This window comes from Scomber scombrus, chromosome 15, assembly GCF_963691925.1.
Source record: "Scomber scombrus chromosome 15, fScoSco1.1, whole genome shotgun sequence".
Classification (NCBI taxonomy): domain Eukaryota; kingdom Metazoa; phylum Chordata; class Actinopteri; order Scombriformes; family Scombridae; genus Scomber; species Scomber scombrus.
In genome coordinates, this window is record NC_084984.1 from 16,601,765 (window position 1) to 16,615,502 (window position 13,738).

The 13,738-nt window shown below is 40.9% G+C and overlaps 1 protein-coding gene across 1 annotated transcript in view; it reads right to left on the minus strand.

Moving 5' to 3' along the window:
- LOC133995562 (ephrin-A5b-like) overlaps positions 1-13,738 on the minus strand; it is a 78,417-nt gene that overhangs the window by 4,599 nt on the left and 60,080 nt on the right. Inside the window, exon 2 of the mRNA XM_062435019.1 lies at positions 7,826-8,118. Coding sequence (XP_062291003.1) covers positions 7,826-8,118 — 293 coding nt within the window. The remainder of the gene's footprint in view (positions 1-7,825; positions 8,119-13,738) is intronic.

The following is a 13,738-nucleotide window of genomic DNA, read 5'->3' on the forward strand; positions in this document are numbered from 1 at the left end:
TGTCTGTGTCAGCGAGTATCAAGTAACTTACCCCACACACCCCTACGGTGGCTGGAACAGACGGGAGAACTCACGGTCTTCTGTTTCTGTGTCTGAACTCAACTGACCAAAACTCTGTCTTTCTCTTTATCTGTGTCTCTCATGCTCTTCTGTCTGGGGTTCTTTGGTTGTCTTGATCTCTTTAACTGTCCTAACTGTCCCATAAAGTGTGCTTCTGCACTCTTGCATGAACGTCCTGAGGGTCACATATATCATGACAGATTGTAGAAAAAAGCTTGACATTCTATTGATCCTTTATTCAGATAAAGGTTGCAACTTACAACTAAACAAATCTCTTAATTATATAATTAACAAATTAATTGTTCAGTCAAAAAAAAAAAAGACAGAAAATGTAGAGTCTAAGTGACTTCTTCAAACTCTGACTTTTGTGTGCCCTACAGTCAAAAACCTATAACCTAAAAATATTAAAATATTAAAGTTACACTGATATGAAACAAAGTAAATAAGCACATTTCCACATTTCACAATATGAAACTAGCACATGCTTGGCAGTTTGACTTAAAAACTGACTTAAAACATTTCTTTTATTGGAACCTTTGACTTTTAACTAACTTTGCTGGTTGCTGCTTTTATGCTCTTAATTTTATGATGTTTTACATTAGTTTAAAAAAAAAAACTTTTATATTGATGCTTTTACTTTGTTGCACTTGGAGCTTTGCTTCAAATGTAAAGTGCACATAAAATATATTATCACTATTATTATTATTAATAATAATAATAATAATAAATTATAGTAATATTAAAGTTATTACAATTATTAATATTATTATTACATTATTATTATTGTTGTTGTTATTAGTATTATTACTATTATCATGATTATTATTATTATTAAAATCCACATTTTTAACATTTCTGTCTGTTGATTAATCTGCAGCATTAATCCAGAAAATATTTGTTTTCCTAACACGCATTTCTATATATTTTTTATTTATATATTTCTGTATTTTTCTTTTTTCCTTTCTTTTTTCATGCAGATTACCTATCTATCTATTTGACATTTGTATATTTATTCCATGAGTATAAAATAATGAAACGGAGAACTTTGCAACACAGTACAGCTGTTTCAAACACTTGTTGGTTCGCTGCTGCGCCTCGTTGGCTTGTTTTTTGGCAGTTTGCCAATAGGCTTCAAGTAGATGTCGTTTTTCATTGAGAGAAAAAGAAACGTTCCTTTTCCTGTCATGATTTCAATGTGCACGCAGCAGCAGGCAACTAGAAGCAAACGGGTTACCGCAGGGCAATAATGGTGCTACGTGCATATCATACGTGTATTGTGGGAGTAAAGTAAAAGAAAAAGAAAAATAATTACCATAATTTTATTTTGCCCCCCCCCATTTTGTCATGTACGTAAAGACCCAAAATGAACAGTGTAAGAAAACTACTTTATTACTATAAGAAGATTATTGAATCCCCAAATCAGTAAACAAGATATGCATACTGCTTATAACCATAGCAACAATGCATATGCTTCACGTTGCCAGTTAAAACTGACTACATATGTTAGCTACATGTTGAATTCACAGATTAACAGCTGCCTCCACAAACAAGCTATTCTCATTATTTTTATGAATAATGTATTGCTGCTAACACACCAAAACAAGTGGAGAAAACCAAAATGAAATGCAGAAGATAATCTTTCAGTTGATACCAAATCAAATTCTGGAGAGCGAATAGAGGTGCTAGGTTATCTCTGAAATTTGGCAAAATATTAGAATTGTGATTTCTTTGTCCTTTCTTTGTCAAAATTGTGAATTCCAGACTTTCCAAAGATGCACCAGCCATATCTGTTGGCTAATCAGCAGTGTATATCCAAAAAAAGAGACAAAGAAGCAGCTGAGTCTGTGCTGCAAAAAGAGATAATGTTTTTTGAAAGGTAAAAGCCAAATGAAAAGTATTAAAAAGTAGGAAAATGTGAAAAGCCTCAACCTCCGTGACCATGGTACATGCACAATAATGTACCCTGAGGTGTCATATATAAGGAGACGCTCAACCTCATCATGTAGAATCACACATATATTAAAAACAACCTGTTATTGCTTCAGTATGATATTCTTGGAAATGTTTTTTGAAGACACAGAGTAAATAGCCAATCATTTGTTTAGGTACATCGGTAGGCAGCACCGGAGATGAGTTATGAAGTCGGTGGACATCCAGCTTTGGATGATGTATTAGCCACGATCAGACCAGTGGTATTTCAGCCATAACTCTAAAGCTAAAACATCAGTTCTGCTGCCTTCAGATGCTGCAGGGATTTAATGAACTACGGGGAGAAGTGTATAAAGCAGCTGTGAACAGCAGCATCCACATTCATTTACAGATCAATACAGATGCTTTAACCACTAAACGTTATTTTCTGTTTTTTTTTGTTTTGTTTAGACAGTATTTAATTAAAATAACTTATTCATATTTCCTGCATTAATCTATTATTGCAGCACATCTGCAGCAAGTATTTACTTTGCTTTTGTTGATAAAATCACCAAATGGGAGCGGGGCTGATTTTGCTCCAGAAACAGATGTGGTTCTGAGACCTCTAAGACCAACGTTCCACAAAAACATATCTGGGCGTCTCCCGTCGGCAGTTCACTGTGCATGCAGCGGTGGCACCACAATACCAGGCAAAGATAATTTCAAAGTCACGAAAATACCAAACTTTCCATGTCCTGCTTGCGCTGGTCAAAAACATTGTTATTGGTCAAATTATTTAAACTGGTCTAAAATTAGTAGTATCAAATACAAATTAAAGGATAAGTACTAGGATGAAATTAAACTAGTATAAAATTAAATAGACCTATAAAATAAAATAAAAATGTTGTGTGTGTGTGTGTGTGTGTGTGTGTGTATGTGTGCACGCGCATGTCTTTCTATCTTTGAGATTCAGTTGAAGCATTGTGAGGACATTTGTGTAGCGGGGATATTTTGTCTATTTAGGGTAAAGGGTAAAGACTTAGTTTTAAGGTTAAGGTTAGAACTGGGTTTAGGTATTTAGAGTAAGGGGCTAGGGAATGCAAGGATATCACAAGGATATAAAGACAAGCGTGTCTGTATGCAGCCATAATAAGCTACTCATGGTCCTCTATGTTCTGATTATGATTGGATTTAAAGATTCAACATCTTACATTAGGCTTAGACATTATCGCTGTGACAGTAATATCTTTGACGTTACCACTTTTTTTTTACCATAACACCTGAAAGAGGAGGGACAAAAAATGTAGTTATCCCCCCTATTCCAGGGTTGTTGCATGGCCTTTATTTTCACTTTGAGATTATCCCTCAGGGGTTCTGTCCGATAAACTGTAAGATGGTTTTAAGGAAGATCCTTCAACCTCCGACATGTTGTCTTGTCAGTTAATAAGGTGCAGATTCTTTTTTTCTGTCTTTGTTTTTTTCTCCTCACTCTCCTTCTTAATCTTTCTCTGACATGGTGTCACACTGTCTTCCTCTCATTTCCCTCAGCCTTTTTCTCCCTTCACAGATTCCAACACACACGCAATTACCCAACTGACTCTCTTCCTTTCTCGCATGTCTGCCACCGAGGTCAGAGTCTGGGTTTTCTGTCCTCGAGCAACACAGCCGTGCTTCACCGTGACTGTAACTCCAGCTCTGCTTGCAACTCGAGACCAAGCGTTAGTCAGGTCATCCGGCCGCCGCCTCACTCTGTTGAAGGCGAACCTCCCGGTCACACGCTCGCACACAGTTTACACGTTCAGTCATGTGCTGCCGGGCCTTGTGATCGTTGCAGTCACACATATGGCTCTGGCAACACATATCACAGATCATGAAACGGGCTTCGGATGCCTTGGAAGGCTAGGCTTTGGTGTGACTGCGAGGTGAATTAGACAGATCCTGATATAAATACTGTGGGATCAGATGTTTTTTCTTGTGATGATCGGTTTATCTTGGGGGAACAAAGCCCTTTGTCTTTGCTTCAGCCGTGAGAAGCTAAAGGGGAACTGTTGGGGCGCTGTGCTGGCGGGGTTCATGTCATTATCGATGTAGATCTGCACTGGCTGTACGGAGCAGGACCCGGGCGTTTGAAGCGCGAGGGCTTTACAGGGAGACAGTCATCTCTCTCACACAGGGAGAGCCAGACTCTCAACTGTCTCCTCTGAAAATTGGATTTCTATCCCCTGAGATTAGGATCAGGCTTCCCCCGCTCAACTGCAGCTCTATTAGAAAAACATGCCGCCCTCTGAGGCCACAAGAAACTTGCAGAGCAGACCTCGCCGTCATCTCGGTGACCTTTGACCTTCCAGGACCAGCCGTGACACTGATCCAACACCAGTGTGGCTTTCCTCCGGGGTGTCTGTCTGCCTTCCAGACAGGCAGGCCTGTAGCCAACTGCAGGTGTCATCTATTTGACGTGGCCCCGCCTCTCCCCCCCCGCCCCCCCCCTGCCTGGGGCAACTGACGATCATCCCCACACGAGGACAAAGGAGTGTCTGTCTTTACTGAGACAAGCAGACATGAACCCCCTTCAATATGTCATTTACATGAGCACTTAACAGATTCCCAAACCATATACAATACTGGTATTATCTATCAGCTATTGTTAAGTTTTGTTAGAGTAAGACACAGTCAACATGCAATTTGACACTGATAACAGCAGCTGATAAAACATACTGTAACACAACCAGCATTTCTAGATGTGGATGTTTCTGTTGGGAAAATGCTGTCTTATTTATTTACTACCATCAGTTAACAATCTAAACTCCTGTAAAATGTGCCTTAAACACTTATCCAAGGTATACTTAAAGTAAATTGAAAATTGTTCTTGAACCATTAGTATTACATAAATGGTTTTAGTGTCTTTTAAAGGTAACACCGTTTTTCCCCCAGCAGTCAGAATCACTTTAAGTGCTACTGGCATTGAGTAATAGAAGTTTGAACACACTGAAGTAGATGATCCAATATTATTTTGCAAACAAATGCCTGCAGATGACCTATAGCTGGGACTTATTAGCTTGAAATCACAATGGGACCACAGCATGGAGTCTTACCTAATCTAAGTAAGTTCAATTTAATAACAATACCACAGAAAATGAACAGTTGATATATGTTTTTATAAGGGTCTTCCAAAAGAAGACCATTTAGAGACACGAGATGACCCCTGCAGAGTTACTGAAGCAAAAACATATTCTAGTGCTTTGTTTCCTTCTTGAAACTAAACTATCGGACAAATTCAGTCACCAAGCTTAAAACTGTGTTGTGTGCGCAGTTAGCTGAAGCTAAACTTTGTAGCAACCTGATTAAACATTCAGCAGCTAAAAGCTCCACAAATTGATATTTATGCAGTATATTAACAATGAATCAAATTAGTGTATATAACGTGAAAATGGGTTGCTTGTAATGAGAAACCTATATATCATAAACTTTGCAGTTACCCGTAGCTCTATGGAGCATTTTAGCTTCTTTACCTAACAGTTATGTTTTTTTCTTTCCACAATTTCCAGCAACAGCAGGCAGCTTTTTTCAAGCTAACTGATTGTACGCTACCTGCCCAGCATCAAACAGCAGGTGGACAAAGTTAGCAACTAGCTTCAATAGCAAACAAAGCAAAGCCTCTAAAGCTGCGCTAAAGAGCCAGATATTTTTTCTTCTCTAACTTTTTGGAGACCAAAACACAGCTACTTCCACCAAAATACACAAATACACAACTAAAAATGAACGATAATGTTGCTCTGTAGGCCTATTAGTTAGATGTGTACATTGTTTGCTAACACACTGAACTCTTCTACATAGTGACAGTGGCTGAGGCTCACATGTGGTGTAGTATTATTTAGAACCATCTATCATACTATACTTAGAGAAACACATGATTTCTCAAAAGGGAAGTTAAAGTAATTAAAACTGATGGCCATTACATAAACCTACCATATCGTTACATTATCCATGTGACTCCACTGATTCTATGCTGAGGGAACATAGAAGATATCATTAAAAAAACCTTTCAAATGTGAATTTAGTAGTATACATGAAGTATACATACCACTACATGAATCTATACAGTGTTATGTGAAATGTTCTGACTATGAGGCTTTGGTATGCTCCCTGAGGTGTCATTGTGTTTTGTTATTTCATCCTGTGCACTGATCCTGTGTTCTCAGAGGGAGAAAAAAAGTGTCTTTGGTGAACAAGGAACTGATGGATGAGTCATAAATCTGAGTCGGCGAGAGATAGTCCATATGGCCTCAAACAGCTCAAAGCCATATGGACCGTCTCTCTGCCTTTCCCTCTCTCTCTCTCTCTCTCTCTCTCTAGATGATCCATCATCATCAGAGTCTCCAAGAACATCATCTTCAGTCGGTTTCACATCAACCACAGCCAACTGTACAAATAAAGAAGGATTAGGCAACTTCTTTTTGAATCGATATCCAAGGAATTGCAAAAACAACAATTCTGCACAATTTTGCTAAACAAAAGTCGCATTTTTGCAATGGAATCAAGTAGACTAGCCAATGAACGCTGTTCCAACATCAACATCTAGTGAAGGATAATACATCACTAAACAAAATACTGCAACAATAATCTAGATTCAGATCTTGTTTAACTCACTTGAGTACAAACTGATGATCTTGCAATCCCAGATGCTCGCTTGTAGCACCATCCAAGATCATTCAAGGGAAGGCAAACTCGACAAAATCATCAATACTCAATACTTAATTATAAAAAAAATGATCCTTGTGATCTTCAGCTGCACTAAGCTACCAGCGCGTCAATCACTACAAACCCACAGAAACCAATTTTAGCATCTAGTGGCAAACTTTTCAAAGATGTGTATGAATAAATTATGCACATTGTAAGGATCATAAAGCCTTCATCTAGCATTAGAGCAAGCAGTTTTAGAACATATCGGATATCATATTGCCACCAAAATGAAATTTAAAAGGCGACATCAGGGTTCAAAGTGTTTTAAATCAATGATTAATTAGTTCATACAGCAAAACCTTGTGCAATTTGGCCAATTGTGGTTGGGAATTTGACATAAAAAACATTCTGTTGAGATTAGCCAGAGAAGTGAAATTGTGTGTGTGTGTATGTGCTTTCCAGAACACCTGCTCTGAGTCTGGATACACGGCTAAAAAGCTGTACTAACATTGTAGAGGATGTTTGGGGAAAATACTGGTATCTTTACTTCTTTGTATTTGTAATGTCAAATTTATGCTCTCTTTCCACTGACTCTTGCACTCATTGTTTGTTCCTGTTAATACTCTAACAAGATAAATAGTTAAGATCTACCATCAGGTGCACTGTATCTTATCGAGTCCTTTTCTTCTTCTGGCTGCTGCAGGGCACTGACTTTAAATAGGAAAACATGACTTCCCAGCTGCTTGTTTTCCACTGTCTTCTCACGAGGACGAGAAGTCTGAGCTCAGCCAGTCGGCAAAGAAAGACACTGAAGACAAAACCTCAACAGTAGAGATGTTTTCTGCTCCCTCTGGATCATGTTTTGGCTTGGCCCTCATTCTGAGGGCTTGCAAAACAAAACCATTACATCGCCGCTCTGTTTATGCAAGATTCCAGGATGAAAGTGATACCGATCTTCTGATGTAACTCACAATCTGGACTAGATATCGTTTGAAATATTTCTAGTGGTGATACAATACCTGAGTTTCATTACTGACAGTAAATTTATACTTTTGGGTGCCTTGCTGTGAGAATTTTCCTTTTCTAAAATACCCTTTTCTGTTTCTCGTTTAACAAATGAAGCCAAAGTTCTCAAATGATAATCAGTGCCACATCAGAATGGTAAGTGCATACTCACAGATGTAATAATACTCTCTGCCGGGGCGGAACTCAAAGCCTAAGGAGAAGGGGGTGAAGAGCTGGAACTTCTCGGAGAACTTCAGCGGTCCGTTCGGCGACAGAGGCCTGTTGCACTCCCAGCGTTTGAAGCCCTTGGCGGTGTGGTCGCAAGAGCTGTAGCCGTCGTAGTTCACCATGTAGAGGATGTAGCGCTCGGCCCGATCCTCGGAGACCGGTCCGACGTAATGCGGACAGTAGACATCAAGGTAGTCGTTTATGCAGACGTCGATGTGGTAGTCGCCCCGGTAAAACCTGGAGGAGACAGGAAAGTGAGAAATATGAGTACATTGTGCAGAAAGACATCAAATCTGTGTAATAATACCACAATTCCAACTTATTACCATAGGTTTTACACATATTTTTGGAAATTATAGTCTATAGACCTCATTTAAATGAAATTATATCTAATTTTTTACTTAACACCTCTTGTCCTCCTGTGTCAAAATTGACCTGAGAACAACAGGAGGGTTAAGGAGTCTCGAGTAAGTAAAGTCTCCCGGCAGTTAGTCCGAGTCAAGTCTTACTTTCTCATTATTGCGACTTAAATCTCTAAAGTTCTGAAAAACACATAATATAAAAACATGTCTGAAGCATGAGGAAGCATGTGACCTCTCTTTTTCACATGACTGGATTGGGTTGACTGGTTTCTAATCCACAGCAAGGTCGGTTTGTGTGTGTGTGTGTGTGTGTGTGTGTGTGTGTGTGTGTGTCAGCAATAAGGCTAACATGATTAATCAATTATTGGTCAGGTGATTGTTCTCCGTGTGTAAATACAAGGAGAATTCCCACAGTAGCATCATACAAATCACGCGGTCGCCGATCTTGACCTTTTTCTTTTTAATGATTTGTTTACTGAACAATGAGGATATATGCTGAGCGTGCAGGTTCTGTTACAGCTGCCTGCTTTGTATTTTGTACACATTTAACATTCACATTCCCTTGAAGGTTTGCTTTGCTCGAGGGCACATTGGTTTCTCCCCATCGTACTCCCCAATGACGCGTGCTCCAAAGACTTCCGAGGTCTGATGACAAGATATGATACTTAAGGTGTCTTGTTGAGGCTCCAGCTGAGGAAAAAGTTACCATATGTGCTCGGAAACACAGGACGGACTGTGAAAGATACATGAAGGATCGGGCTCCTCTGGTTTTGTTTACAGGATCTCATCGTGTCAGTCTTAATCATCCCAAGCCTTTTGCAAGACCGAATCCCCCCCCCTCCTATTACACCTCCCCACAACCCCACCCTTGGCAGAAACCTCTCACGACACACGCTAGTCAATCCTAAGCCATATATCAATGTTAGTGCTCAGCAGAGATGACTTATGCTGGTGCTGAAATTAAAGTCCCCTAGCGTTACAGGGCTAATCCCCTGGTTAGCATGTGCCTTTAGCAGCTTTAAGAGGATCCCTCTGTAGAATGAGATTTTCATTAGCCCAATATGACAGCTTGATGTAGGAGCCCCTCGTGGAATCTGCAAGTATGGGAAAATGAGGCCTTTTCTCAAGGCTCCAAGCCTTGAAATGGCCTTGAGATTTTTCGCCTGGTGTTTACTGTAAACCGAGTGGACAGGAGAAGTAGAGGGGGGAGGGCGGCAAAAAAGAGCAGCGTTGAGATATGCCAGGTATTCCATTCCCAAGGAGAGTGATTGGAAACACATATTCCCATAGGCGCCGTATAAGGTTGCATTTCTGAGGTTTTCAGCAGAGACGGATTAGGCTTGGACGGCCAGCTCGTTGTGTGTCTGTAGCTGCTAATGGCCCGCGGTTCAGTATCACTGACATGCTGCGGATGTCTTCAATGCTCCACCTCTGCTCATTGACACAGTGACAGCCATCAGGGGAGATAGGCCAAGCCAGAGACCGTGCTGGAGCATGCAAGCAGGCTGATGATCTGTTACGGGTGAACTCGCCAGAACGCCGCGGGGGTGTTTTTTTTTCTTCTCACCCCGACGGACCTGGCCTCGCTGAGTCAGATATTACGCATACTCCTCGCCAAGGGGATGGCGGTAACAGTCAGCTGATGTGAGGCCAGGTGAGACAGGGAGGGAGGGGTCGAGACGCAGCTGTTGCCACTGACACGTACACGTCGGGGCTTCGGGAGGCGTGACTAGCATAAAGGGAGGTGTGTGCTCGCCGTGGCCTGCTGGGGGTATCGGGTTGTCTTTACACAGATTGTAAATGTGCTGCAGGATTAGTGGCCGTCCTACTGGGTTTGCAGGGGCTGCAGATGAGCGGATATGTGTACGTGTGTGTGTGTGAGAGTGTGTGAGTGTCTTGTGGCATCGTCAGCCATATTCTAATCTTTTTCTCTCTCTAATTATAGTCTGGTCAAACGTGAAACCAAAGCCCTTGTTTTCTCTCCCATTTTCCTTTTTTTTGTCCTTCCTCCCCACCCCCCCCTGCAGCACCAGCTGAGCGCTTTGGCTCCAGGCAGGCACAGCATGGCCTCCCCTTAGCCTCGGTTTCAGTGGTGCTCCCTGATATTATGACTACCAGGGGTCAGCTGGCTCCACAGTATCAGGTCCTCAGCCAGAAGCGCTGTGGGATAGCCTGCTTTGTCCTCTCGTGTCTTTCCTAAGCCTTGAACGTTAGCTTCAACCTTGGAAGTGTTAGCGGCTGTCAATCAGACATGACCCAGGAGTAACAACTAAGATTAGTCAGGATTAAGCGGTTTCTAACAAATGCCTCTCTGGGAGAAAAGTGAGAAAAAGATTTTGGGAAGCATGTGATCTGGTCATGTTTTGAAGATGGGACACTTTGCATTGAGATACATCCAGATTATGTCTGGAATGAGGACAGTGTTTACTCTTGGCATCAACATGCTTCTGGAAATCAGTCTCCAGTGAGCACGTCTGATTGGATTTCACTTCGCCAAATACATTCATCACATTGTAATGCTTCAGTGAAGAAAAATCCAAACAATAAGTCAGTGCCCATCTTTGCTTATAACAGGCAAGCACAGAATTTAAATATTATTATATGTGAATTTCCTAATTTAGCTGTTTTCACTGTTGGAACTACTTTTTAATGGGGCTTTCGATACCAGTACCAATCCAAGTACTTTTAAAGTGATATTGATACCAATTGAGAAATTCATTCAATCCCCCTCATGTGAATAGAAGCATTAAATCACATAAAATGCCACCGCTCCTCCACATCTGTATGATTAGATTTTTACACAGATGTATTTTGAAAGTCTTCAGAGTGGGCCAATCACATGTCGCATTAAATTGAAGAACGCTTGCCTTGATTAGCTGTGAGCAAGTCCATACAAATAGTCGCATTTTCTAGCTCTGGGTGCAAAAAGGATCGATTGCAGATATCGTTTGACGGGATTGATTCCTTAAAGGTTAGGGTTAGGGTTAGTACCAATCGAGCACGAACACACAGCCCTACTTTTTTTTTACCAAACAATCAGTTCCTCTAAGACAAGTTTCTTTTGAATTTTGAGATGTAACTTTTCAGTTCTTTGATGCGTGGAAGCTCTAGAGGTCAAAGGAAAGATATAGTTAAAAAGTTAAGATCAGGCAACAAGAATAACATGAGGACTAATAAAGTACTAAGAATAAAATACAATTGGAAACAATGTGCGTTCCTTTCTGTCTGCAGATGTTGCCGGGGGTGATCAGATTCTTATTCGTGTCTCGGATGCATATTTTTGTGTCTCTTTACGATCGGATCACCAGGCGTTGATTTTTAATAGCATTTCTGAGCTGGGTCAAATGCGGCCAAAATATGCAGCAAAGATGATGAGCCCAAATAAAATCTAAAGTATGGACTGTAGATGTAAAGTGTTGAAGTAAGTGTGGGAGGGTTCCCACACTGGGTCTCAAAACCTCAAGTCTCCCACACCACAGACATCTGTGCTGACCACTCAGTTAAACCTCAACTCCTGCAGACAGAGAGATCCAACTATTTATACATCCATGACACATAAAGCAGACGTCATGTGACCTCACACGGTTAGAGCCCAAACCTGGGGTCATGTTTTTTTTTCTTCCTCCTTTTAAAAAAAAGTATTCATACAAAATAAAAATTCATAAAAACCTCACAATTTGTGCTGTATTTGAATTTGGCTCCACACCTAGTAGCATCGGCACATGCCGGTGCTCCAGCTGTTTGCCAGATGGAGGCTATGTGGAGGTTTTTGAGTGGCAAAAATGAAATACTGATAAGACACAGAGCCATAAACACAATGCCAGACTCAAGATGGAGTCGAATAGATGAGATTTGAGCCTCTATAGACTTTTTAAAAACTTTTCTTTCAGAGGAAACTGACCAGACCCTTTCTCTTGCTCATCTGTACTCTGATCTCTAACCGAGAGTGCATCCGTCAACCCCCCACCACCCTCCGACTGCGGGGCTGGACTGAAAAGCGTGAGAAGCCTCCATTCGTTTATCGAGCTGTAAACCTTTTGGCTGTATACACAATCTTAAGCATCGGGGTTTCTTCATTTTCATTACCGGCGAGATTTATTCATCTGTTTTTCCGTAATGGCTTTGTTGTTATAGGCTATTTAGTGAGTCATTAAACCTTCACGGGGCTGATCGAGGTAATTTCAACAGTTGTGTTTTTTTCTCTCTTGGCGTCGTTGTGAGCAGCGGGAGGTAGGCAAGAGCTGATCGAGAGGGGTTTCGAATTTTGATAGCAGGAAGCAGAAAGAACGATTGGACCCTGACAATAAAAGAAAACACACCAAAAAGAAACCTTTAACAGTTTGGCGTTGGTTATAAATGTGTCATAATGAGCCATTATAGCGTATAAAAGCACCTAAATCCTAAATCCATTTGTCTTGGGGATTAATGATCCCTGATTGGCTGAATGGCTCACGGCATGCTAGAAGGACTTATCAATGAATCAGTAACCAGAGCTCTTAGCAAAGCACACATCTATGGATAATCCCCCTTTTCAGTGAGCTCCCCCGCTTGTTTGCTTTCTTTATCCCCATCTGTTGTGTTTGTGTGTCACTCTTTGGCATGGCACAGGTAAGGTATGGCAGAGAGCAGAGGAGAGGGTTCAGTAAAGAAAAAAAGAGAGCTAATCGGAAAGAGGGAGTGGAAGAAAATAAGAGAATAGAGGCAAGAGGAAAGGAAAGGGTGCAAGAAAGTGAAATGGAAGGAAGTAGAAGAAAGGAGATAAGATTGCTTTCCTTTAATTATTGATGTGGGTCACCTCTGGAAATTAACAAGTACCTTTCAACTCAACCCAACAAACTTTAAACCCCTGATTAAAACATCTGTCTGGGTCTCTATTTTCTCCATATTCCGGGAAAATTATAGTTATAGCTCCTTCCAGGAAACTTGTTAGGAAATTGTTATGAAACGACTGTAAATAAAGTGTCACCGTTCTATCGTCCAACATGAAGGTCTCAGTGCTGTTTTCAAAGCGCCGCTCGCGCTGCCAGGAAATGCTTGTGGAAAAATAATTAATTTGATCCTAATTTCTTTTCTCGTTTGGTCGAAGAAAGAGTAAATACAGGGTCTGGAAATGCTGGAAATGGCCTAAAACAATTTGGCTTGAGAGAGGAACGTAAGAACCCGCTACAGTCGCTGAAGCGCCGAAATTGCCAGAAAATACGAGGACATGACCCCGCCATCCTCGATGCGAGCTGCAGTGCTGGGTGAAAGTTGAGAAGGGAGAAGAGAGAAGGAGAAAAGTTTTATAGTCCGTAAGCATAAATATGAAAGTAGTAGGAACCAAAAAAAAGAGGACATGAGAGAAAGAGGAGAAGGTTGATGGGGGAGGAGTAAATAAGTAAGTGGAGTAAAGAAGCAGAAGTAGGAGAAATGGTGGAGAAGAAGAGGAGAAGAAGGGGCAGAGGCAAGAGAAGAGTAGAACTGAAAAGGAGGAAGGAGAAGAGATGGCGAGAAGA